Below are 26,812 nucleotides of genomic sequence, written 5' to 3' on the forward strand. Positions count from 1 at the left end.
TGTTGTTATTGTATCTTGGCAAAATAAAAAAAATAAAAGTGATTACAAAAAAAGCCTAGATTTTTTATCATTACAAGAGCTTGAGAGAGTGATCCATGCCTTTGTGTCATCACGGCTTGATTATTGTAATTCCCTTTATATGGGAAAAAGTTAATCAAATATAAATCGACTTAAGGTGGTTCACAATGCAGCTGCCAGACTTTTGACTGGCACCTGCAAATTTGATCATATCTTGTATTATGCACTCTGCACTAGTCCATTACAGAATTGAGTAAAAAAAAAATCCTGTTTGTTTTTAAAGCTCTGAGTGGAACAGCTCCTGAATATCTCTGTGATCTTTTAAACCCAAATACATCTGCTAGATCGCTGAGGTCTTCTGAGCAGGGAGTGCTGATGGACCAAAGATCTTGATTGAAGTTGAGGGGTGACCATGCCTTTTCAATTGCTGGGCCTAAGCTTTGGAATATTCTTCCAGTCTCCCTCCGATTAGTCTTTTCAGAATCTGAATTTAAATCTAAGTTGAAAACTTAACCATCCTTAGAGTAGTGGTTTTCAACCTGTGGGCCGCGATGGTATTGCAGGTGGGCCGCCAATTACTATTACAAGAAATAATAATATTGTTAATATATGTAAAAATTAGTGGTGGGCTGTTATCGATGTTAACGTGCTGCGTTAACGTGAGACCCTTATCAGGCGATTTTAAAAAAATATCGCCGTTAATCTATTATCAAATTTGGGTTGGAAGCTGGGTCTATACTAAGTAAGCTATGATGACTTTCACCTTGATATTTTAGTGCGGATGTATACCTAGCCGAATTGCACTGTAGGGGGCAAGAACGAGTCTTCGCACCTGTGTGTATGCCTACTGTGAAATTACCACATCAAACGTGATGTGCTAACATGGATGCAGCTAAAGGTTTGTTTCAGGGATTTTTTTTTTTTTAAGAAGCATGGACTCGATGAGCTTTCACACAGGACGCGTTTGTAGTCTCCTACTTGGTACGTAAACGATCGCTGCACTGCTGCAGATGCACCGCTACTGGAACGGGCCTGTAATCTGTTAACATGGGACCCTAAAAAAATATGCAACGGGCGTAAGGTTGTTTCCACCTTGTGCAATGTGGAATTAGTTTACTGCTTTCTCAAGCAGTTTGTGATGCATTTTGAAAACAGGAGATGAGCACCTGGCATGAGAACCCCCTTCTCAAAGACTTACTTTTAGTCATTATCTTATTTGGGTAGCATACATATTCTGAATGTGCCCCATCACACGCCGCCTGCCCTGACTCGTCCAGCGCCCCTCCTCTAACACACTCACTCCTGTCGGGAGCCTGGTGAAGGCGCAGATTTAGATATATATATATATATATATATATATATATATATATATATATATATATATATATATATATATTGTGCAGGTCAGCCTGTCACATGCACCAATTTAAGAACATAGCAGACATCCCAACCTGCAAAAAAAAGGAAGGAAATACATCTCAGCTGTAGTCACCTTCTCAGTGAGACTTTGCCTATCTGAATGGGAGAACTTCCCTGTGCTTAGCCTCCCTAACATGTTGTGGTCCCTAAAAGATATAGCATAAAATATTATTTCTATAAGCTATAGACCTATGTAACTATTCGTTAATTATGTTTAAATAAGTAGATTACTTTTACTATTTATATAATCTGCTTATACAATTTATGTAAACTGTTTTTATTTATTTTCCATTGCAACTTTAAACAGGTCTAAAGAGTTTGTTGTTTTAATTTAGCCTTGGCAACTAGCCTGAATAATATGCAGATGAAATGAAACTTGTCAACTCACCTCAACATGCCTTTTGCAATCATTTAGCCTGCCATGGGCAATGCTTGAGTAAGACTCATTATGTTTTACATCTATAAGACAGGGGTACACTTTCGAGTAGTCTGCCCTTAAAATGTGTCTTATACTTTTTTTTTTTTTTGTGGCACTTTCCCTCTGCCATGGTGCTCCTGTTTCTAGATAGACATAACTGGTTCATTTTGTACGGGAGAAGAGATAAAAGCCCGCCCACACTGACAATTGATTGGTTCATTTGCAGAAACAGGCCAATCAGGATGCTCTCTGTCTGACATGCGCTTCGTACACATGCACATTAGCACACACACTCAAGGTCTCTCGCTCCCTCTCCCTCTCTGCCGTGCGCGCGCTACACGGTTTGAAACATAGTTGCTGAGTCCCAATTCGCCTACTTATACTACTAAAAGTATGTACTTTTTTTGTGAGGGAAAAGTACATACTTTTGAGTGTGTAGCAAAAGAGTATGCACGCTCTGGGACATACTTCGATGACGTCATGCAACATGAACGACAACGTGGTTGACTAGTTACGCACACCACAACTGTTAACGTTTCATTCATTCTTTATGTCCAATAAAATTGTATTTACTATTTCCATCATTTTTTCTCATCGTTTTTTTTTTCACAATACATTTTACTATGTGTGCTTCTACCAAGTTGAGGAGTGAGAAAGCAGGGCTGCGTCGTCGTAGAACCAAACGCAGGTCGTTTGTGAGGCGGCTGGTTCTGACGTTCATGTGCAATGTGTGTAACGAAATAAAATATAACTTTAATTAGGGTTAAACATTTGAATTCTTACACTTAAAAGCTGAGGGCGCATCTCCGCTGCTGCACCCGCCTGCCATGTTTACATCACCACAAAGCCATCGCAAAGCTCCTCCCTCCCGTACGCAATGGGTTGTGGGCAATATTAGCACTTAGAGTGTGTATTGATCTGCACTTTCGAATTCTAACCGGAAATAGTAGACCATCCGGGTATCTTTGGAATACTATTTTCAACATATTATGATTTGGGACGTACTAATTCTAGTTTCGCATACTATTTAGGACGGATAGTATGCGAATTGGGACTCAGCAAGTATCTGTTTCACATGCGCGCTTTTGCTCGCTCGGCCTAGATTCCGGGAGATTTTAACTAATTTGCGGGTCTCAGGAAGACGTTTTCAATATGCGGGAGACTCCCGGAACTTGGGATGTCTGACATAGGATAGGTGACATACTAAAGACTACATTCAAATTTTCTCTCAGATTCCTGTTCATGTTAGAAATAAAACAAGCATTGCATAAATGTAAACTGTTGTACCAGACCAAACTGGAATATAATTTATGGAACTACATTAAATGTTTAGGATGTGCATTTGCTTTAGGAAGTGCAATTCTGTGATAACACAAATTAAATAAAACAGACTGCCGTTATGTTGAACTTTGGTTGTGTCATGTGGCTTTGTGTTGGTTGAAATAAATGTTTGATTTATAAATTAACTATTGGAAAGTCATCAACATGTAATAGTGTGGGTGTCCTTACACATTATCTAAAATTGTCATAAATTGTATAGTAAATGCACTTTTTCCATTTATAGCGGATGCCATCCATAATGCAGCGGGGTATGGAGTCAGTGGTGTGAATGAAAGGGGAGAAGTGTCCTGGGACCTCATCTCCAATGTTCGCATCTGGGAGATTGAGGTTTGTTTGGTTACTTATGAAAAGGACAAGCAAACAGTGTATTAATTACAACATTTTCAAATGCTACAGAGAGGCTTTGGATCTCTCTTATCATGAATTATAAACAATATATTTTCTTTATCCATAGACAGCGACAAGTTTTAAATCATTCATTGACAACTGGAATATACAGACTTCTCTTTGGCTAAAAAGGTGTGTTTTAAATTTCATAGTTTTATTTTTGTTCATAAATTAGTGAAATTATCTGTTGCCATTGATAAGAAAATGTCATTGTAAAATTCTGAACTTTCAGTCTCTTGAAAGAATAAGTCTGAGAAAATATATGTAGACTGGGTCAACCAGTAGAGTGTCCACTACCCCATGTGTTCAGCAATAGATGTGTCTGCACAACCATTAATGACATGAGACTGCTTATACATTATTCACAAGAGCAAAGCAAGAAGCATACAGAGTAATGTAAATACAATAATGCACATAGAACATGTCCAAAACTACACTGTAAAACCTGACAAGTAAACTGAACTCAAACCATTTGAGTAAACAGATTGCCTTGATTTAAACCCTGTAAGTTTTAAAACTTTGCATTCAAGTAATTAAGTGATTAACTAAGTGCTGATTGAGAATTAGTGATGAACAGCTGCTGTTAACAAACAGAATCACTGAAGAAAAGAGAAACACAAGAACTACTACAACTGACTTCAGACACAGACTTAGATGAAATCAACTGAAATAAAATACATGAAATCTCTCAAGATCTGATTAAACAACCTCACAAACAGCATCAGCAGCTCCACTTATTAATAACCAGACTGACTTTATTTCTGTCAGACGTCTACAGAAGATCTTATTGAGAATAAACTAAGGTTTAGATGTTGATTTATTGTTTCATTTGAAGTAACCATGTTAGAGATCAGTGTTTGCTTTAGTTGGGCTCTTGACCCTTGATTTTTGTCTTAGTCTTTTCTCTGGCTGTTATAACCGTGTGTTTCTAAAACACGTTTGTTATAACTCAAAAGCCCAGAAGAAATGCCATCAGGTGTTAACCTGTACCTAGGTGTAGGTTGTTATACTTTATATCGGTGATGATAATCATCAATTATTGAACCACTAGGAGTCTAATGTCTGATGAAATAGGTGTTGTGTAATTTGATTGGTTCTGTAATAATCAGTTAATACAATGACTTTCCAAACAGTGTGGTCTTCCACGGTGTCAAACAGTCACACAAAGACATCAATAATCAGAATATGAACCTCAACAATGGTGACCATAAAAAAAAAAAAAAAATGCTGCAGAGCATGCTGGGCGCCATGGATGAGTTTTGTACTACAATAGTACCCAGCATGCATTGCAGCATGTTTTTTTGTCACCATTGTTGAGGTTCATATTCTGATTATTGATGTCTGTGTCTGACCAACTACTGGGATGGAATACAAATGTATGTGTACAAAATGTTTATGAAGCCATTTTTATATTAACTGATTATCACAGACTCTTAGTGTCACTTTTATTAGATCCACTTCTACTAATTACACATTTGTTTCCTCAGAGATTAGACTCTGTACAGATCAATATATGTGAATAATAATGAATAATTATCATCACCTATACTTAGTATAACAACCTACACCTAGGTACAGGTTAACACCTGATGGCATTTCTTCTGGGCTTTTGAGTTACAACACATGTGTTTTAGAAACACACAGTTATAACAGCCAGAGAAAACATTAAGACAGAAATCAAGGGTCAAGAGCCCAACTAAAGCAAACACTGATCTCTAACATGGTTACTTCAAATGAAACAATAAATCAACATCTAAACCTTAGTTCATTCTCAATAAGATCTTCTGTAGACGTCTGACAGAAATAAAGTCAGTCTGGTTATTAATAAGTGGAGCTGGTGATGCTGTTTGTGGGGTTGTTTAATCAGATCTTGAGAGATTTCATGTATTTTATTTCAGTTGATTTAATCTAAGGCTGTGTCTGAAGTCAGTTGTAGTAGTTCTTGTGTTTCTCTTTTCTTCAGTGATTCTGTTTGTTAACAGCAGCTGTTCATCACTAATTCTCAATCAGCACTTAGTTAATCGCTTAATTACTTAATTGCAATGTATATCTTCTTTCAGTGAACTCAACTGAATTAAGTTCAGAGTACTCATAACTGTTAGTTTTTTCAACTTAAATGGTTTAAGGCAATCAGTTTCCTCAAACGGTTTGAGTTAACATAACTTGTCAGGTTTGAGTGAGGCTGTGTCTGAAGTCAGCTGTTGTTCCTTTCTCTCTTTTCTTCAGTAATTCTGTTTGTTAACAGCAGGTGTTCATCACTAAAGCTAAATTAATCACTTAATCACTTAATTGCAATGTATATCTTCTTTCAGTGAACTCAACTGAATTAAGTTCAGAGTACTCTTAACTGTTAGTTTTTTCAACTTAAATGGTTTAAGGCAATCGGTTTCCTCAAACGGTTTGAGTTAACATAACTTAAGGATATCTGTTTACTCAAACCGTTTGAGTTAAGTTTACTTGTCGGGTATTACAGTCAAGGCAATCGGTTTACTCAAACGATTTGAGTTAAGTTAACTTGTCGGGTTTTACAGTGTAGTAAAGACAAGGAAGACATTCCCTGAAGGGAATGAAAGTGAAAAGTGAAAGTCGTGACATTTGCCAAGTATGGTAACCCATACTCAGAATTGGTGCTCTGCATTTAACCCATCCAAGTGCACACACACAGCAGTGAGAAGTGAACACACCGTGAACACACACCCGGAGCAGTGGACAGCTATATATCTAGCAACCGGGGAGCAACTGGGGGTTCAGTGCCTTGCTCAAGGGCACTTCAGCCATGGGTATTGAGGGTGGAAGAGTGCTGTTCATTCATTCCCCCCGACCTACAACTCCTGCCAGCACTGACACTCTAACCGGTGACCATTGGGTAACTAGTCCAAGTCTCTAACCATTAGGCCACAGCTGCCCCTGTACTGAGTCAGTAGCTGTGTTAGTTTCTGAAGTGGTGGGAAGCTTTTCTCTGGAGTATAGTCTCTGAAACCTGTATACCATCATGCCACTTCACCGGCAAATAAAATCACACTAAACTACAAAATCTGTATGCGGGTGTCATGTTTTTGCTGATTTTGCTCCCCTCAGTCAGTGCTGTCACAATCACTGATTTACGAACAAAGGATATGTTACTGTTGTAACATAAATGACATCACGTTTCAGTCCCTTACAATAGTTTATTGAATAATATTACCCGTTTCCATGCAGCATTAGTGATGGTATGCATAAAATTCAACAACCAGATTATTTTGCTTTTATATTTAATACGTTTAAGTGAAGGCCAGAAAAAAAAAAATAGCATTGAGTACCATCCCAGCAACTGCCTCCAATATTTTTTTTTAACAAAATGGAAATGTATCTCCTTTTGGACAGCATATTATCTCAGCAGGGAATTGAATTGCTGGAGCCATTAACACTTCACCACCAAGAGACATGATCATGCCCACTGATTCCCTGTTCTTGATCAGCGATTATGTAAACTAGTTTTTTTTTTTAGCTGAAATTCGCTAAAAAGTCAGCTAGAGAGATGCTGCTTTAACCCCCATATGTGATTGTACATATAAGTGGAGCTCATTCTAGTCAGGAATTTTCTGAAGCAATATTAATCCCTAATCAAGAAGTATCCATAGTGTGGCAACTATATGTATACTAGAGGTCGACCGATTTTACCAATATCAATAGTTAGGTTGGACCACACTTGCTGATAGCTATTAATCAACCTATAGTTTTAAAATGGATACTGTGTATAAATATATATATATATATATATATATATATATATATATATATATATATATATATATAAATATATATATATATATATATATATATATATATATATATATATATATATATGTATGTATGTATGTATGTATGTATGTATAGAGAGAGAGGGGGGGGGATTATTCTTTGTAAATGAATACAAATATTACTATTAAATATAAATTATATGTTGATCATTAAAATTAATTATAAAAAATAATATAAAATAATACCATTACTTTCCAAGTTGTTTATGTTCACTTAATACATACAGTGGTGGAAATATTTATTTGATCCCCTGTTTTATTACAAATAAATGAAGGTTTTTTTTTATTTTTTTATGGTAGGTTTATTTTAACAAAAAAAAAATAAAAAAAAATAAAATAAAAAAAAACGGGAAAAAAAAATATATATGAAGGATGAGATTGAATTGCATTGGGGGCAAAAACAAAAGTGTTGTGTTTATAATTTTGTTCTCATATATATAAAATTTTGATCTTTTATTTTAAAAATTCATATAAATCTAACCTTTCATTGGAAAATAATAATTTAGAATGGGGGGAAATATCATTAAGACAAATATTTTTTTCTCTAATACACATTGGACACAATTAAAAGTACTCTTTTATTCAATGCTTTTTGAAACCTTCATTTGGCATAATAACAGCTCTGAGTCTTCTCCTAAAATGTCTGATGAGGTTAGAGAACACTTGACAAGACATCAGAGACCATTTCTTCATCCAGAATCTCTCCAGACCCTTCAGATTTACAGCTCCATGATGGTGTTTCTCCTCTTCAATTGACCCCACTCATTCTCTACAAGGTTCGGGTCAGGGAACTGGAATGGCCATAGCATTTTTGTGTTGTTTTCAAGGTTTGTTTTTGGATTATTGTCCAGTTGGAAGAGCCAACCATGGCCCATTATAAGATTTCTAACAGAGTCAGACACTTTATTATTTTTTTTTTGATCTGTTGTTATTTGATAGAATCAAAGATATTCATATTTCTAATTTGTTATACCAAACCCATCTTGAGTCTTTGCTGCTAAAAAGCTATTTTTATTTATTTATTTATTTATTTTAGTTACATCTGACCATAGAATCCAGCCCCATTTGAAGTTCCAGTCATGTCTGACAACAGAATATTCTGGGGATGAGAGCATTTTTAGGGCCCGAGCACCAATGGTGTGAGGACCCCCTTGGAATTTGGAACAAATTTTACGTAACGCTTACAAAAAGAGTCGTAAGGCTGTATCTGTGCAACGATTTATCGTATTCAGACCAAACCTGGTACATGTCATAACAAGCATGATTTGAGGCTACTTGCTGCGTTTCGGCGCAGCGCCACCTACTGGTCCGGAGATATGAAAAATTGCTATTTTTGCTTATAATTTCTAAACAGTTTGTCCAAAAATCATAACATTGGTCTTGTTAGATTCAGGGCAACATGCCGAGTCGACTGATATCCAATTTTACCATTTCGGCCATTTTGTCTGTCAGCCATTTTGAATTTTGTGCTAAAATGCTGTATTTTCAGAACGCATCAACGGATTGTTACGAAACATGGTATGGGTCATCAGCACAATGTCCTGAAGGAGTGTGAGAAGTTTCGAAACAGCGCCACCTAGTGGTGATCATCCTTTTTTAAATGCTTATAACCTTGGGTGTGGTCGACTTATTTTCTCGAGACTCACCAAATTAGACTCCTGAAACCTTACCGAGTCCTACGATACCAAACATGCTAGGTTTCGCCTTACGGTTTGTGTAGCGTTGTGATTTAGCGCTTAAAAAACATCTGGCTATATCTTCGAAACCACTTGTCTGATCGAGACGAAACCACCGTCAGAAGTTCGAAAACATAGGTCGATAGCTATATGCCAATGCCCAAATGCCAAAATATTGATAGTAAGGGGTAGTAATATTCAATCAAAGTCAAGAGTCAGTCATATTTTACGTGCTTTTTCATATAAATGTCTATAACTCTGAAGTGAATTGAGATATTTTCACCAAAATTGACACGCATATGTATGGGCTCACTCTGAGCACACATAAAAAAAAATGGTGGGACTGAGCCTCTTGGTGGCGCTAAAATAGAACAAAACATGAAATTCTCATTGACTTCAATACAGTTTTGTGAAATAAAATTCTATACTAAACAAATGCATTGGTGTAATATTACGAAACTCAGAATGTGCCAACAACACAATACCCTGAAGGTACTCAAAATATTTTGAAACAGCGCCACCTAGTGGTCAAAAGTTATAACTAAATTTACATAAAGGCTAGTAACTTTTGAATAAATCTGGCTATTGGCATGATGCTGGTCTTAATAGATTCCTTGGGTCAAGCCGATGACAAAGATAGAAAGTTTTACTTATTTGGTTGAAATTCCTGTCCGCCATTTTGATTAATGTTGAAAACCTACTTTTTCGAACTCCTCCTAGACCGTTTGTCCGATTTTAACCAAATTTGACATTGACATTGTTCAGACCATGCTGGCAAAATGTTATGGATTTCATGTCGATATATGAAACGGTTCTCATTTAGCACATCAACGAAGCTGCTGGAAGGGTGCCAAAATACATTTGAGGATGTATCTCTGCAAAGCTTTGACATATTTGCACCAAACTTTGTATGTGTCATCGTCACCTCACACTGACCATTTCAAACTAATTTGGCAACAGCCCCACCTATTGTTTACACGTGATAAGCCAATAAATCCTATTACTAGTTGTTGTGTTTATTGTTTTCGAGCCATTTTGCCTAAAATCATCTTAAAACTGTCTTAATTACTCATTCCTGCAATTCGTCTGAAGCTTTCTTCTGTACTGCTTGGCCCCGTTATTGCTGCTTGCAGCTATATTTATTAGGGGCCAAGCACCGAAGGTGCGAGGCACCTATTGTTTTTGTTGGCGTTCTTATTATTATTATTCTTCCGACTGGGAGTCTATGGCAGCCCATAGAACCGAATGCGGGAAAGTTGTTTTGGTTTGACATTCTGATAGAGGACAGTGCCACCATTAAGTACACCAATTTTGGTGGGTCTAAGACATTGACTCTAGCGCCACCAACTGTTCCACCCCAAGTCTATGGTAGCCCATAGAACCGTTTGCGGGAAAGTTGTATAATTTGGCACACTAATAGAGGACTGTCTGAACATTAACCGTAGCAAATTTGAAGTCTCTATCTCAAACTCTCTAGCGCCACCAATTGTCTAAACTTTCAAAAACTTGATGCTAATAACTCTTGAACCGTAAGCCACAAAATGAAAATTCTTTTTTCCTGTGATTCCTTGGCTCATGCCGAGTCGAATGGACACCGAAATTCAAAAATCGCAAGGTTTAGTTTTTTCGCTATCGTCAATTGTTCGTAAAACCTACTTTTTCGAACTCGTCCTAGGCCGTTGCACCGATTGTCACGAAAATTGAATCAGATAATCTTCAGACCATGCTGGCAAAAAGTTATGGAATTCAAGTTGATTTCTCAAACCGTTTCCGAATAGCTCATGAACGAATTCTTCGAAAAGCACGCAAACGTGAACGTGAGGCTATATCTCCGCAACGGTTTGGCCTATTGAGACCAATCTTGGTGGGTCTTATAACAACCATTCCCTGGGACTACCTGCAGTGTTTCGGCGCTGTGCCCCCTAGTGGTCAGGAGATATGAAAAATGCATGTTTTTGCTCATAACTTCTGAACGGTTTTGCCAAAAATCACAAAAGTGGTGTCTTTAGATTCAGTGCATCATTCCGAGTCGAATGATACCGAATTTTCCCAATTCGGCCATTTTGGGCGTCGGCCATTTTGAATTTAGTTGTAAATTGCTTTATGAAGTTCCGTATCGTTTCGCAAATAATTACAAAAATGTCCGGCTCCATGCCCTGAATGTACACAAAAAATTGGGGGCAGCGCCACCTTGTGGTCAATAGTTATAACGATTTTTCGAAAAATGCTAATAACTTTTGCATACATTAGCCTATTGTAACAAAACTGATGTTGATAGATTCGTTGGGTCATGCCGAGAACACCGATACCCCACTTGTCAATTTTGGCAAAATTTCCTGTCCGCCATTTTGATTCATGTTGAAAACCTACTTTTTCGTACTCCTCCTAGACCGTTGCTCAGATTTTCACCAAATTTGATTTGGATCATCTTCAGACCATGCTGGCAAAAAGTTATGGAATTTGTGTTGATACACGTAACCGTTTTCAATTAGCGTACCAACGAATTTGCTGGAAAGATGCCAAACTGCATCTGAGGCTGTATCTCTGCAAAGGTTGGAGATATTTACACAAAACTTAATATGTGACATTGTCACATCACATTGACCACGCCACATCATTTTGGTCACAGCGCCACCTATCGGTCAAGAGTAATAAACCAATCAATAACCGCTAATTATTACATTTCCAATAATGCTAATAACTTTTGATTGCATTAGCCTATTATCATGAAACATGTCTCAAAATGTTCCTTGGGACATGCCGACAACATACATACCAATTATGTCATATTAAGCAAAACTTCCTGTCCGCCATTTTGATTCATGTTGAAAACCTTTTTTTTAAACTCATCCTCAACCGTTTGTCTGATTTTCACCAAAATTGAATCAGATCATCTTCAGACCGTGCTGACAAAAAGTTATGGATTTCGTGTCAATAGACGAAACCGTTTTTGTACAGCGCTGCTTCAGATGTCAGGCATCTTCACAAAATGAGTCTGAGGCTATATCTCTGCAAAGCTATTTGCAGAGTAATTAAGTAATTAAGCCAAACTTGTGTGTGCCATTGTCTAACATGGAGAATAGGCTCACAGACACTCACACACAGAAATGAAATGGTTCAACTATTATATGAATAATCAATAAGCATGATCACACACACACACACACACACACACAGAGCCCACACATTTTGTTGTATGTAGATATTTGAAATAAATTATAGGTGACACACAACTCACAGAAAGACTTCTTTTCTTACATTTCTATGTCAGGTTTCATTGCATTCATATTCTGACATAATAGTAAACATTTGATATACATGTATGAATAAATTGTTGAACTTTCACTCAATGTGATCTTAAATGCTTGAACAGTAATATTAAATAATAGTAATATATATTTTTCTAGATGAATCAATCATCGAGACAATGAACTGTAATGTTTTAGTCTTTAGTGAGCCCATTAGTGGTCTTCCAGTGACATCTAGTGGTCGTAAATGCAATTTATCATACAACACTGTCTCTTTAACCTTTATAACTGTTATATGTTGTCTTAATTTCATTCCAAAGAAGCATACGCAATTTATGTATAATTTCACAGTCTAGATAATAGTACTGCACTGATTTTAAATAACCTAGATATGGCTGACAGTAAAAGAATAGAACAGAATTACAGACACACACAAACATGAAATGTTTAAACTACTATATTAATACTCAATAAGCATGCTTAAACCCACACACAGATGCACACATTTTGTTATATATATATATATATATATATATATATAGATAGATAGATAGATAGATAGATAGATAGATAGATAGATAGATAGATATTTGAAATGAATGATAGGTGATAAAACCTATTGCAAGTCTTCTGTTTTTATGAGTGTCTATGTCATTTTTCAGGTTACATTGCAAAAATAATCTGGCATAATAATAAACATTAGATATATCTGTATGAATAAATTTGTAAACTTTGACTCAGTGTGATTTTAAATGTTTGAACAGTAATATTAAATAATAGTTATATACATATTTCAAGATAAATCCACAGCAAATCCATAAACTGTAATGTTTTAGTCTTAAGTGAGCAATTTTACGAAAAAGGCTATAACTCGGGAACAAAATGAGATATCTTCACCAAACTCAGAACTCATATGCATGAACAAAAACTTTAGTCAAATTATTTTTTTTTTTCCATATCTGCCACTTGGTGGCGCTACAGGATGAAAAAGAATCAAATGGCTATAACTAAGCAACCGTTGATCCAATCAACTTGAAAATTGATATGGCCCAATGTGGCACAAGTGCTCTATGAGGAATTTCACTTATCTTAAAAAACATTGGCTAAACAACTTTAAGCACCTATTTGACAAGGTTAATGGAAGTCGATCGGAACGAAACTCGGTGGGCATGTTCGACTCATTGCCCTAAAGGTCTGTAAGTATTTTGAAAGAAATTGCCCACAACATTGTCACCTCCCACAGAACACAGCAAAGCGATTTGATTACAGCGCCAACTATTTTCCAAAAATGATAATGCATCATTTTACTGGAGTTTTACTGGCTGTTTCAATTACACTCTTCCAATAATTGCTTTTCTTACTCGTTGCATTTGGTCTGATGCTCCATGCCATGCTTAGCTCCTCGCTGTGGAACTTTTATTAACGATTTTCAGCCATTTCAATTACAATCATGCAATTATTAATTTCATTATTCATTGTTGCATTTGGTCTGATGCTACATATGCTTAGCTCCTGATGTTGCCGCTGGAATGCTTGGCCCCGTGATTGCTGCTTGCAGCTATATTTAGGGGCCAAGCACCGAAGGTGCGAAGGCACCTATTGTGTTTGTTGGCGTTATTATTCTTCCTCTTCTTCTTCCACCCCAAGTCTATGGTAGCCCATAGAACCGATTGCGGGAAAGTTGTATAATTTGGCACACTAATAGAGGACTGTCTGAACATTAACCGTAGCAAATTTGAAGTCTCTAACTCAAACTCTCTAGCGCCACCAATTGTCTAAACTTTCAAAAACTTGACGCTAATAACTCTTGAACCGTAAGCCACAAAATGAAAATTCTTTTTTCTGTGATTCCTTGGCTCATGCCGAGTCGAATGGACACCGAAATTCAAAAATCGCAAGGTTTAGTTTTTTCGCTATCGTCAATTGTTCGTAAAACCTACTTTTTCGAACTCGTCCTAGGCCGTTGCGAGGCACCTATTGTTTTTGTTGGCGTTCTTCTTATTATTATTCTTCCGACTAGGAGTCTATGGCAGCCCATAGAACCGAATGCGGGAAAGTTGTAATGGTTTGACATTCTGATAGAGGACAGTGCCAACATTAAGTACACCAATTTTGGTGTGTCTAAGTCAATCCCTCTAGCGCCACCAACTGTCCAAAATTTCACTTTAATTTTGTTAATAACTTTTTAACCCTAAGGCCAATCAACGAAATTCTTTTTTCCTATAATTTCTGAGCTCATGCCGATTCAATTGCACCCTACAAAGTCATTTTCCGTCATAGAAATATGGCAGCCATTTTGAAGTTTTTGAAAAACCTACTTTTTCGAACTCGTCCTAGACGGTTTGTCCGATTCACACAAAAATTTAACCATATCATCATCAGGCAGTGCTGACCAAAAGTTATGCAAATCACATTGATTTGTCAAACCGTTTTCGAAAAACTCTCTAACAAATTTTACGTAGTGCTAACAAAAACAGTCGTAAGGCTGTATTTCGGCAACAACTTATCCTATTCAGACCAAACTTGGTACATGTCATAACAAGCATTACCTGAGGCAACATGCTGTGTTTGGGTGCAGCACCACCTACTGGTCCGGAGATATGAAAAACTGCTATTTTTGTTAATAACTTCTGAACAGTTTGTCCAAAAATCATAACATTGGTCTTGTTAGATTCAGGGCAACTTGCCGAGTCGACTGATATCCAATTTTACCATCTCGGCCATTTTGACTGTCGGCCATTTTGAATTTTGTGCTAAAATGCTGTATTTTAAGAACGCATCAACGGATTGTTACGAAACTTGGCATGGGTCATCAGCACAATGTCCTGAAGGAGCGTGAGAAGTTTTGAAACAGCGCCACCTAGTGGTGATCTTCTTTATTTAAATGCTTATAACTTTGGGTGTGGTCGACTTATTTTCACGAGACTCATCAAATTAGTCTCCTGAAACCTTACCGAGTCCTATGATACCAAACATGCTAGGTTTCGCCTTACGCTTTGTGTAGCGTTGTGATTTAGCGCTTAAAAAACATTTGGCTATATCTTCGAAACCACTTGTCTGATCGAGACGAAACCACCGTCAGAAGTTCGAAAACATAGGTCGCTAGCTAGACATCAATGCCCAAATGCAAAAATATTGATAGTAAGGGGTAGTAATATTCAAGTCAAGAGTCAGTCATTTTTTACGTGCTTTTTCATATAAATGTCTATAACTCTGAAGTGATTTGAGATATTTTCACCAAAATTGACACACATATGTATGGGCTCACTCTAAGCACACATAAAAAAAATGTTGGGACTGAGCCTGTTGGTGGCGCTTTAATAGAACAAAACATGAAATTCTCATTGACATCAATACAGTTTTGTGAAATAAAATGCTATACTAAACGAACGCATTGGTGTAATATTTCGAAACTCAGAATGTGCCAACAACACCATCCCCTGAAGGTACTCAAAATATTTTGAAACAGCGCCACCAAGTGGTTAAAAGTTATAACTCAATTTACATAAAGGCTAATAACTTTTAAATATATCTGGCTATTGACATGATGCTGGTCTTCACAGATTCCTTGCTTTAAGCCGATAACATAGATATAAAGTTTTTCTTATTTGGCTGAACTTCCTGTCCGCCATTTTGATTAATGTTGAAAACCTACTTTTTCGAACTCTTCCTAGACCGTTTGTCAGATTTTCACCAAATTTGACGTGGATAATCTTCAGACCATCCTGGCAAAATGTTATGGTTTTCTTGTTGATATACGAAACGGTTCTCATTTAGCGCATCAATGAATCTGCTGGAAGGGTGCCAAAATGCATTTGAGGCTGTATCTCTGCAAAGCTTTGACATATTTGCACCAAACTTTGTATGTATCATCGTCACCTCACACTGTTCATTCCAAATTAATTTGGTAACAGCGCCACCTATTGGTTACACGTTATAAGCCAATAAATCCTATTACTAGTTGTTGTGTTTACTGTTTTCAAGCCATTTTGCCTAAAATAATCTTAAAACTGCCTTAATTACTCATTGCTGCCGTTCGTCCGAAGCTTGCTTCTGTAGTGCTTGGCCCCGTTATTGCTGCTTGCAGCTATATTTAGGGGCCAAGCACCGAAGGTGCGAAGGCACCTATTGTGTTTGTTGGCGTTATTAGGGGCCAAGCACCGAAGGTGCGTAGGCACCTATTGTTTTCGTTGGCGTTATTATTAGGGGCCAAGCACCGAAGGTGCGAGGCACCTATTGTTTTTGTTCCGGTTCTTATTATTATTATTATTATTATTATTCTTCCGACTGGGAGTCTATGGCAGCCCATAGAACCGAATGCGGGAAAGTTGTTTTGGTTTGACATTCTGATAGAGGACAGTGCCAACATTAAGTACACCAATTTTGGTGTGTCTAAGACATTCCCTCTAGCGCCACCAACTGTCCGAAATTTCACTTTAATTTTGTTAATAACTTTTTAACCGTGAGGCCAATCAACAAAATTCTTTTTTCCTCTGATTTCTGAGCTCAAGCCAATTCGATTGCACCCTATACAGTCATTTTCCGTCATAGAAATATGGCCGCCATTTAGAATTTTTTTAAAAACATACTTTTTCGAACTCGTCCTAGACGGTTTGTCCGATTCACACGAAAATTGAACCAGGTCATCTTCAGGCAGTGCTGACCAAAAGTTATGCAAATCAAATTGATTCGTCAAACCGTTTTTGATAAACGCTCTAACAAATTTTACGTAACGCTTACAAAAACAGTCGTAAGGCTGTATCTCGGCAACAACTTATCCTATTCAGACCAAACCTGGTACATGTCATAACAAGCATGACTTGAGGCTACTTGCTGCGTTTCGGCGCAGCGCCACCTACTGGTCCGGAGATATGGAAAATTGCTATTTTTGCTTATAACTTCTAAACAGTTTGTCCAAAAATCATAACATTGGTCTTGTTAGATTCAGGGCAACATGCCGAGTCGACTGATATCCAATTTTACCATCTCGGCCATTTTGACTGTCGGCCATTTTGAATTTTGTGCTAAAATGCTGTATTTTCAGAACGCATCAACGGATTGTTACAAAAAATGGTATGGGTCATCAGTACAATGTCCTGAAGGAGCGTGAGAAGTTTCGAAACAGCGCCACCTAGTGGTGATCATCCTTATTTAAATGCTTATAACCTTGGGTGTGGTCGACTTATTTTCTCGAGACTCACCAAATTGGACTCCTGAAACCTTACCGAGTCCAACGATACCAAACATTCTAGGTTTCGCCTTACGGTTTGTGTAGCGTTGTGATTTAGCGCTTAAAAAACATCTGGCTATATCTTTGAAACCGCTTGTCTGATCGAGACGAAACCACCGTCAGAAGTTCGGAAACATAGGTCGATAGCTATACGCCAATGCCCAAATGCCAAAATATTGATAGTAAAGGGTAGTAATATTCAATCAAAGTCAAGAGTCAGTCAATTTTTACGTGCTTTTTCATATAAATGCCCATAACTCTGAAGTGAATTGAGATATTTTCACCAAAATTGACACACATATGTATGGGCTCACTCTGAGCAAATATAAAAAAAATGGTTGGACTGAGCCTCTTGGTGGCGCTATAATAGAACAAAACATGAAATTCTCATTGACTTCAATACAGTTTTGTGAAATAAAATGCTATACTAAACAAATGCATTGGTGTAATATTACAAAACTCAGAATGTGTCAACAACACCATCCCCTGAAGGTACTCAAAATATTTTGAAACAGCGCCACCTAGTGGTCAAAGGTTATAACTCAATTTACATAAAGGCTAATAACTTTTGAATTAATCTGGCTATTGACATCATGCTGGTCTTTTTAGATTCCTTGGGTCAAGTCGAGAACATAAAATACAAAGTTTACCTTATTTGGCTGAACTCCCTGTCCGCCATTTTGATTAATGTTGAAAACCTACATTTTCGAACTCCACCTAGACCGTTAGTCCGATTTTCACCAAATTTGACGTGGATCATTTTCGGACCATTCTGGCAAAAAGTTATGGATTTTGTGTCCATATAAGAAACGGTTCTCATTTAGGGCATCAAAAAATCTGCTGGAAGGGTGCCAAAATGCGTTTGAGGCTGTATCTCTGCAATGCTTTGACATATTTGCACCAAACTTTGTATGTGTCATCGTCACCTCACACTGACCATTACAAACTAATTTGGTAACAGCGCCACCTATTGGTTACACGTGAAAAGCCAATAAATCCTATTACTAGTTGTTGTGTTTATAGTTTTCAAGCCATTTTGCCTAAAATAATCTTAAAACTGTCTTAATTACTCATTCCTGCCGTTCGTCTGAAGCTTGCTTCTGTAGTGCTTGGCCCCGTTATTGCTGCTTGCAGCTATATTTATTATTATTCTTCTTCTTCTTCCGCCGCAAGTCTATGGCAGCCCATAGAACCGTTTGCGGGAAAGTTGTATAATTTGGCACACTGATAGAGGACAGTCCCAACATTAACTATAGCAAATTTGAAGCCTCTAACTCCTACTCTCTAGCGCCACCACTTGTCCAAACTTTCAATGTTTGTATGCTAATAACTTTTGAACCGTAAGCCAGAAAATAGAAATTCTTTTTTCCTCTGAATCCTTGGCTCAGGCCAAGTCGAATGAACCCTAAAATTCAAAAATCGCAAGGTTTAGTTTTTTCGCTATTTTCAATTATTCGAAAAAACTACTTTTTCGAACTCGTCCTAGACGGTTAGTCCGATTGCCACGAAAATTGGCTCAGATCATCTTCAGACCATGCTGGCAAAAAGTTATGGAATTCAAGTTGATTCGTCCAACTGTTGTCGAATGACACGTAAACAAATTTGACGAAAAGCACGCAAACATGCACGTGAGGCTATATCCCGGCAACGGTTTGTCATATTGAGACCAAACTTGGCGTGTGTTATAACAAGCATGAACTGAGACTACCTGCTGTGTTTCGACACAGCGCCACCTAGTGGTCAGGAGATATGAAAAATGCATATTTTGGCTTATAACTACTGAATGGTTTGGCCAAAAATCACACAACTGGTCTCTTTAGATTCAGTGAGTCATGTCGAGTCGAATGATATCCAATTTTCCTGTGTCGGCCATTTTAGGCGTCGGCCATTTTGAATTATGTTTCAAAATGCTGTATTTTTTGAACGCAGCATCGTATCGTTTCGCAAATAATTACAAAAATATTCGGCTCCATGCCCTGAAGGTACTCAAAAAGTTTGGTGGCAGCGCCACCTTGTGGCCAATAGTTATAATGAAATATCACATAAATGCTAATAACTTTTGAATAAATTAGTCTATTAAAATTAAAATGGTCTCGCTATATTCTGTGGGTCATGCCGAGAGTATTGATACCAATAATGTGAAAATTGGCCTTACTTCCTGTCCGCCATTTTGCTTAATGTTGAAAACCTACTTTTTCGAACTCCTCCTAGACCGTTAGCCCAATTTTCACCAAATTTGACGTGCATCATCTTCAGACCATGCTGGCAAAAAGTTATGGATTTTGTGTCGATATACGTAACGGTTCTCATTTAGCGCATCAACGAATTTGCTGGAAGGGTGCCAAAATGCATTTGAGGCTGTATCTCTGCAACACTTTGACATATTTGCACCAAACTTTGTATGTGTCATCGCCACCTCACACTGACCATGCCACATAAATTTGGTAACAGCGCCACCTATTGGTCAAGAGTAATAAACCATTCATTAACCATGAGTAATTACACTTTTTAAAATGCTAATAACTTTTTAATGCATTAGCCTATTTGAAGGAAACTGGGCTCAAAATATTCCCTGGCTTATGCCGATAACATAGATACCAAATATACCACGGTAAGCTGAACTTCCGGTCCGCCATTTTGATTTATGTTGAAAACATACTTTTTCGAACTCCTGATCAACCGTATGTCCGATTTTCACCAAATTCGAATCAAATGATCTTCAGGCTATACTGATTCAAAGTTATGGATTTTGAGTCGATAGACAAAACCGTTTTCGCATACCACATCGACGAATTTGAGGCACAATGAGAAAATGACACTTGAGGCTGTATCCCTGGAATGCTTTGGCATATTGACACCAAACTTTGTGTGTGTCATTGAAAAGACACACAGAGTACACCAAATTGATTTTATAACAGTGTCACCTATTGGTCAAGCTTGATAAACCAAGTAATCATGCTACTAGAGGTGGTATTGGTGTTTTTTTTTTTTTTGCCATTTCAAATACAATAATTCCAAAATTACTGTTATTGCTCATTAATGTATTTGGTGTGATGCTTTATGCAATGCTTAGCTACTACATTTGCCGTTGGAGTGCTTGGCCCCGTAATTGCTGCTTGCAGCTATATTTATTATTATTATTCTTCTTCTTCCACCCCAAGTCTATGGTAGCCCATAGAACCGATTGCGGGAAAGTTGTATAATTTGGCACACTAATAGAGGACTGTCTGAACATTAACCGTAGCAAATTTGAAGTCTCTAACTCAAACTCTCTAGCGCCACCAATTGTCTAAAGTTTCAAAAACTTGATGCTAATAACTCTTGAACCGTAAGCCACAAAATGAAAATTCTTTTTTCCTGTGATTCCTTGGCTCATGCCGAGTCGAATGGACACCGAAATTCAAAAATCGCAAGGCTTAGTTTTTTCGCTATCGTCAATTGTTCGTAAAACCTACTTTTTCGAACTCGTCCTAGGCCGTGGCACCGATTGTCACGAAAATTGAATCAGATAATCTTCAGACCATGCTGGCAAAAATTTATGGAATTCAAGTTGATTTCTCAAAGCGTTTCCGAATAGCTCATGAACGAATTCTTCGAAAAGCACGCAAACGTGAACGTGAGGCTATATCTCCGCAACGGTTTGGCCTATTGAGACCAATCTTGGTGGGTCTTATAACAACCATTCCCTGGGACTACCTGCAGTGTTTCGGCGCTGTGCCCCCTAGTGGTCAGGAGATATGAAAAATGCATGTTTTTGCTCATAACTTCTGAACGGTTTTGCCAAAAATCACAAAAGTGGTGTCTTTAGATTCAGTGCATCATTCCGAGTCGAATGATACCGAATTTTCCCAATTCGGCCATTTTGGGCGTCGGCCATTTTGGATTTAGTTGTAAATTGCTGTATCTTAAGAATGAAGTTCCGTATCGTTTCGCAAATAATTACAAAAATGTCCGGCTCCATGCTCTGAATGTACACAAAAAAATTGGGGGCAGCGCCACCTTGTGGTCAATAGTTATAACGATTTTTTCGAAAAATGCTAATAACTTTTGCATACATTAGCCTATTGTAACAAAGCTGATGTTGATAGATTCCTTGGGTCATGCCGAGAACACCGATACCCCATTTGTCAATTTTGGCAAAATTTCCTGTCCGCCATTTTGATTCATGTTGAAAACCTACTTTTTCGAACTCCTCCTAGACCGTTGCTCAGATTTTCACCAAATTTGATTTGGATCATCTTCAGACCATGCTGGCAAAAAGTTATGGAATTTGTGTCGATACACGTAACCGTTTTCAATTAGCGTACCAACGAATTTGCTGGAAAGATGCCAAACTGCATCTGAGGCTGTATCTCTGCAAAGGTTGGAGATATTTACACAAAACTTAATATGTGACATTGTCACATCACATTGACCACGCCACATCATTTTGGTCACAGCGCCACCTATTGGTCAAGAGTAATAAACCAATCAATAACCGCTAATTATTACATTTCCAATAATGCTAATAACTTTTGATTGCATTAGCCTATTATCATGAAACATGTCTCAAAATGTTCCTTGGGACATGCCGACAACATGCATACCAATTATGTCATATTAAGCAAAACTTCCTGTCCGCCATTTTGATTCATGTTGAAAACCTTTTTTTTTAAACTCATCCTCAACCGTTTGTCCGATTTTCACCAAAATTGAATCAGATCATCTTCAGACCGTGCTGACAAAAAGTTATGGATTTCGTGTCAATAGACGAAACCGTTTTTATACAGCGCTGCTTCAGATGTCAGGCATCTTCACAAAATGAGTCTGAGGCTATATCTCTGCAAAGCCCATTAGTGGTCTTCCAGTGACATCTAGTGGTCGTAAATGCAATTTATCATACAACACTGTCTCTTTAACCTTTATAACTGTTATATGTTGTCTTAATTTCATTCCAAAGAAGCATACGCAATTTATGTATAATTTCACAGTCTAGATAATAGTACTGCACTGATTTTAAATAACCTAGATATGGCTGACAGTAAAAGAATAGAACAGAATTACAGACACACACAAACATGAAATGTTTAAACTAGTATATTAATACCCAATAAGCATGCTTAAACCCACACACAGATGCACACATTTTGTTATATATATATAGATAATTAAAATAAATGATGGGTGATAAAACCTATTGCAAGTCTTCTGTTTTTATGGGCTTCTATGTCATTTTTCAGGTTTCATTGCAATCATAATCTGGCATAATTATAAACATTAGATATATCTGTATGAATAAATTGGTAAACTTTGACTCAATGTGATCTGAAATGCTTGAACAGTAATATTAAATAATAGTAATATACATTTTTTCTAGATGAATCCCTCAACAAGCCCATAAACTGTAATGTTTTAGTCTTTAGTGAGCTCATTAGTGGTCTTCCGGTGACATCTAGTGGTTATAATTGCAATTTTTTATTCAACACTGGGTTTTGAAGCTTTATAAATATTACAGTGTTCTTTTTTACCTAATCTCTGTTAAATTTTGCATGATTGTTTAGAAAAAATACAGATCTAATGCATGTGTGATTATATTACCCCTTTTTTTTTTGCAGTTTAATGCCATTCACAACAGAAATCTTTTGTTTTTCAGGCCTGTTTAAATGTTATCTAACCAAAGGACAAAATACAACATATTTTTTCAAAGTTATTGATCTAGAGAGTCCTGAGAATATTACTGCAGTGGTTTGATCAAGACTGAACAAAAAACCAGGTGACCCAAAACATTCAAATTCGTGGACCAATTTTACGAAAAAGGCTATAACTCGGGAACAAAATGAGATATCTTCACCAAACTCAGAACTCATATGCATGAACAAAAACTTTAGTCAAATTATATTTTTTTCCATATCTGCCACTTGGTGGCGCTACAGGATGAAAAAAAAAACTAAAATGGCTATTACTAAGCAACCGCTGATCCAATCAACTTGAAAATTGGTATGGCCCAATGTGGCATAAGTGTCTATGAGGAATTTCACTTATCTTAAAAAACATGGCCGCCATTGGCCAAACAACTTTAAGCACCTATTTGACAAGGTTAATGGAAGTCGATCGGAACGAAACTCGGTGGGCATGTTCGACTCATTGCCCTAAAGGTCTGTAAGTATTTTGAAAGAAATTGACCACAACATTGTCACCTCCCACAGAACACAACAAAGCGATTTGATTACAGCGCCACATATTTTCCAAAAATGATAATGCATCATTTTACTGGAGTTTTACTGGCTGTTTCAATTACACTCTTCCAATAATTGCTTTTCTTACTCGTTGCATTTGGTCTGATGCTCCATGCCATGCTTAGCTCCTCGCTGTGGAACTTTTATTAACGATTTTCAGCCATTTCAATTACAATCATGCAATTATTAATTTCATTATTCATTGTTGCATTTGGTCTGATGCTACATATGCTTAGCTCCTGATGTTGCCGCTGGAATGCTTGGCCCCGTGATTGCTGCTTGCAGCTATATTTCTTCTTCTTCTTCTTCCGCCGCAAGTCTATGGCAGCCCATAGAACCGTTTGCGGGAAAGTTGTATAATTTGGCACACTGATAGAGGACAGTCCCAACATTAACTATAGCAAATTTGAAGCCTCTAACTCCTACTCTCTAGCGCCACCACTTGTCCAAACTTTCAATGTTTGTATGCTAATAACTTTTGAACCGTAAGCCAGAAAATGGAAATTCTTTTTTCCTCTGAGTCCTTGGCTCAGGCCAAGTCGAATGAACCCTAAAATTCAAAAATCGCAAGGTTTAGTTTTTTCGCTATTTTCAATTATTCGAAAAACCTACTTTTTCGAACTCGTCCTAGACGGTTAGTCCGATTGCCACGAAAATTGGCTCAGATCATCTTCAGACCATGCTGGCAAAAAGTTATGGAATTCAAGTTGATTCGTCCAACTGTTGTCGAATGACACGTAAACAAATTTGACGAAAAGCACGCAAACATGCACGTGAGGCTATATCCCGGCAACGGTTTGTCATATTGAGACCAAACTTGGCATGTGTTATAACAAGCATGAACTGAGACTACCTGCAGTGTTTCGACACAGCGCCACCTAGTGGTCAGGAGATATGAAAAATGCATATTTTGGCTTATAACTACTGAATGGTTTGGCCAAAAATCACACAACTGGTGTCTTTAGATTCAGTGAGTCATGTCGAGTCAAATGATATCCAATTTTCCTGTGTCGGCCATTTTAGGCGTCGGCCATTTTGAATTATGATTTAAAATGCTGTATTTTTTGAACGCAGCATCGTATCGTTTCGCAAATAATTACAAAAATATTCGGCTCCATGCCCTGAAGGTACTCAAAAAGTTTGGTGGCAGCGCCACCTTGTGGCCAATAGTTATAATGAAATATCACATAAATGCTAATAACTTTTGAATAAATTAGTCTATTAAAATTAAAATGGTCTCGCTATATTCTGTGGGTCATGCCGAGAGTATTGATACCAATAATGTGAAAATTGGCCTTACTTCCTGTCTGCCATTTTGCTTAATGTTGAAAACCTACTTTTTCGAACTCCTCCTAGACCGTTAGCCCAATTTTCACCAAATTTGACGTGCATCATCTTCAGACCATGCTGGCAAAAAGTTATGGATTTTGTGTCGATATACGTAACGGTTCTCATTTAGCGCATCAACGAATTTGCTGGAAGGGTGCCAAAATGCATTTGAGGCTGTATCTCTGCAACACTTTGACATATTTGCACCAAACTTTGTATGTGTCATCGCCACCTCACACTGACCATGCCACATAAATTTGGTAACAGCGCCACCTATTGGTCAAGAGTAATAAACCATTCATTAACCATGAGTAATTACACTTTTTAAAATGCTAATAACTTTTTAATGCATTAGCCTATTTGAAGGAAACTGGGCTCAAAATATTCCCTGGCTTATGCCGATAACATAGATACCAAATATACCACGGTAAGCTGAACTTCCGGTCCGCCATTTTGATTTATGTTGAAAACATACTTTTTCGAACTCCTGATCAACCGTATGTCCGATTTTCACCAAATTCGAATCAAATGATCTTCAGACTATACTGATTCAAAGTTATGGATTTTGAGTCGATAGACAAAACCATTTTCGCATACCACATCGACGAATTTGAGGCACAATGAGAAAATGACACTTGAGGCTGTATCCCTGGAATGCTTTGGCATATTGACACCAAACTTTGTGTGTGTCATTGAAAAGTCACACAGAGTACACCAAATTGATTTTATAACAGTGTCACCTATTGGTCAAGCTTGATAAACCAAGTAATCATGCTACTAGAGGTGGTATTGGTGTTTTTTTTTTTTTTGCCATTTCAAATACAATAATTCCAAAATTGCTGTTATTGCTCATTAATGTATTTGGTGTGATGCTTTATGCGATGCTTAGCTACTACATTTGCCGTTGGAGTGCTTGGCCCCGTAATTGCTGCTTGCAGCTATATTTATTATTATTATTCTTACAACTGGGAGTCTATGGCAGCCCATAGAACCGAAAGCGGGAAAGTTGTTTTGGTTTGACATTCTGATAGAGGACAGTGCCAACATTAAGTACACCAATTTTGGTGTGTCTAAGACATTCCCTCTAGCGCCACCAACTGTCCGAAATTTCACTTTAATTTTGTTAATAACTTTTTAACCGTAAGGCCAATCAACAAAATTTTTTCCTCTGATTTCTGAGCTCATGTCAATTCGATTGCACCCTATGCCGTCATTTTCTGTCATAGAAATTTGGCCGCCATTTAGAATTTTTTCAAAAACCTACTTTTTCGAACTCGTCCTAGACGGTTTGTCCGATTCACACGAAAATTGAACCAGATCATCTTCAGGCAGTGCTGACCAAAAGTTATGCAAATCAAATTGATTCGTCAAACCGTTTTCGATAAACGCTCAAACAAATTTTACGTAGTACGTACAAAAACAGTCGTAAGGCTGTATCTCGGCAACGACCTATCTTATTCAGACCAAACTTGGTACATGTCATAACAAGCATTACCTGAGGCAACATGCTGTGTTTGGGCGCAGCACCACCTACTGGTCCGGAGATATGAAAAACTGCTATTTTTGTTAATAACTTCTGAACAGTTTGTCCAAAAATCATAACATTGGTCTTGTTAGATTCAGGGCAACATGCCGAGTCGACTGATATCCAATTTTACCATCTCGGCCATTTTGACTGTCGGCCATTTTGAATTTTGTGCTAAAATGCTGTATTTTCAGAACGCATCAACG

General features: G+C 37.4%; 1 protein-coding gene across 1 annotated transcript in view; it reads left to right on the forward strand.

Moving 5' to 3' along the window:
• The window catches only part of mboat1 (membrane bound O-acyltransferase domain containing 1), a 256,808-nt gene that overhangs the window by 185,122 nt on the left and 44,874 nt on the right, over window positions 1-26,812 (forward strand). Inside the window, exons 9-10 of the mRNA XM_052617611.1 lie at window positions 3,420-3,523; window positions 3,651-3,715. Of these exons, the coding sequence (XP_052473571.1) occupies window positions 3,420-3,523; window positions 3,651-3,715 (169 nt within the window). The remainder of the gene's footprint in view (window positions 1-3,419; window positions 3,524-3,650; window positions 3,716-26,812) is intronic.

Source organism: Carassius gibelio, chromosome A16, assembly GCF_023724105.1.
Source record: "Carassius gibelio isolate Cgi1373 ecotype wild population from Czech Republic chromosome A16, carGib1.2-hapl.c, whole genome shotgun sequence".
NCBI classification, from domain to species: Eukaryota; Metazoa; Chordata; class Actinopteri; order Cypriniformes; family Cyprinidae; genus Carassius; species Carassius gibelio.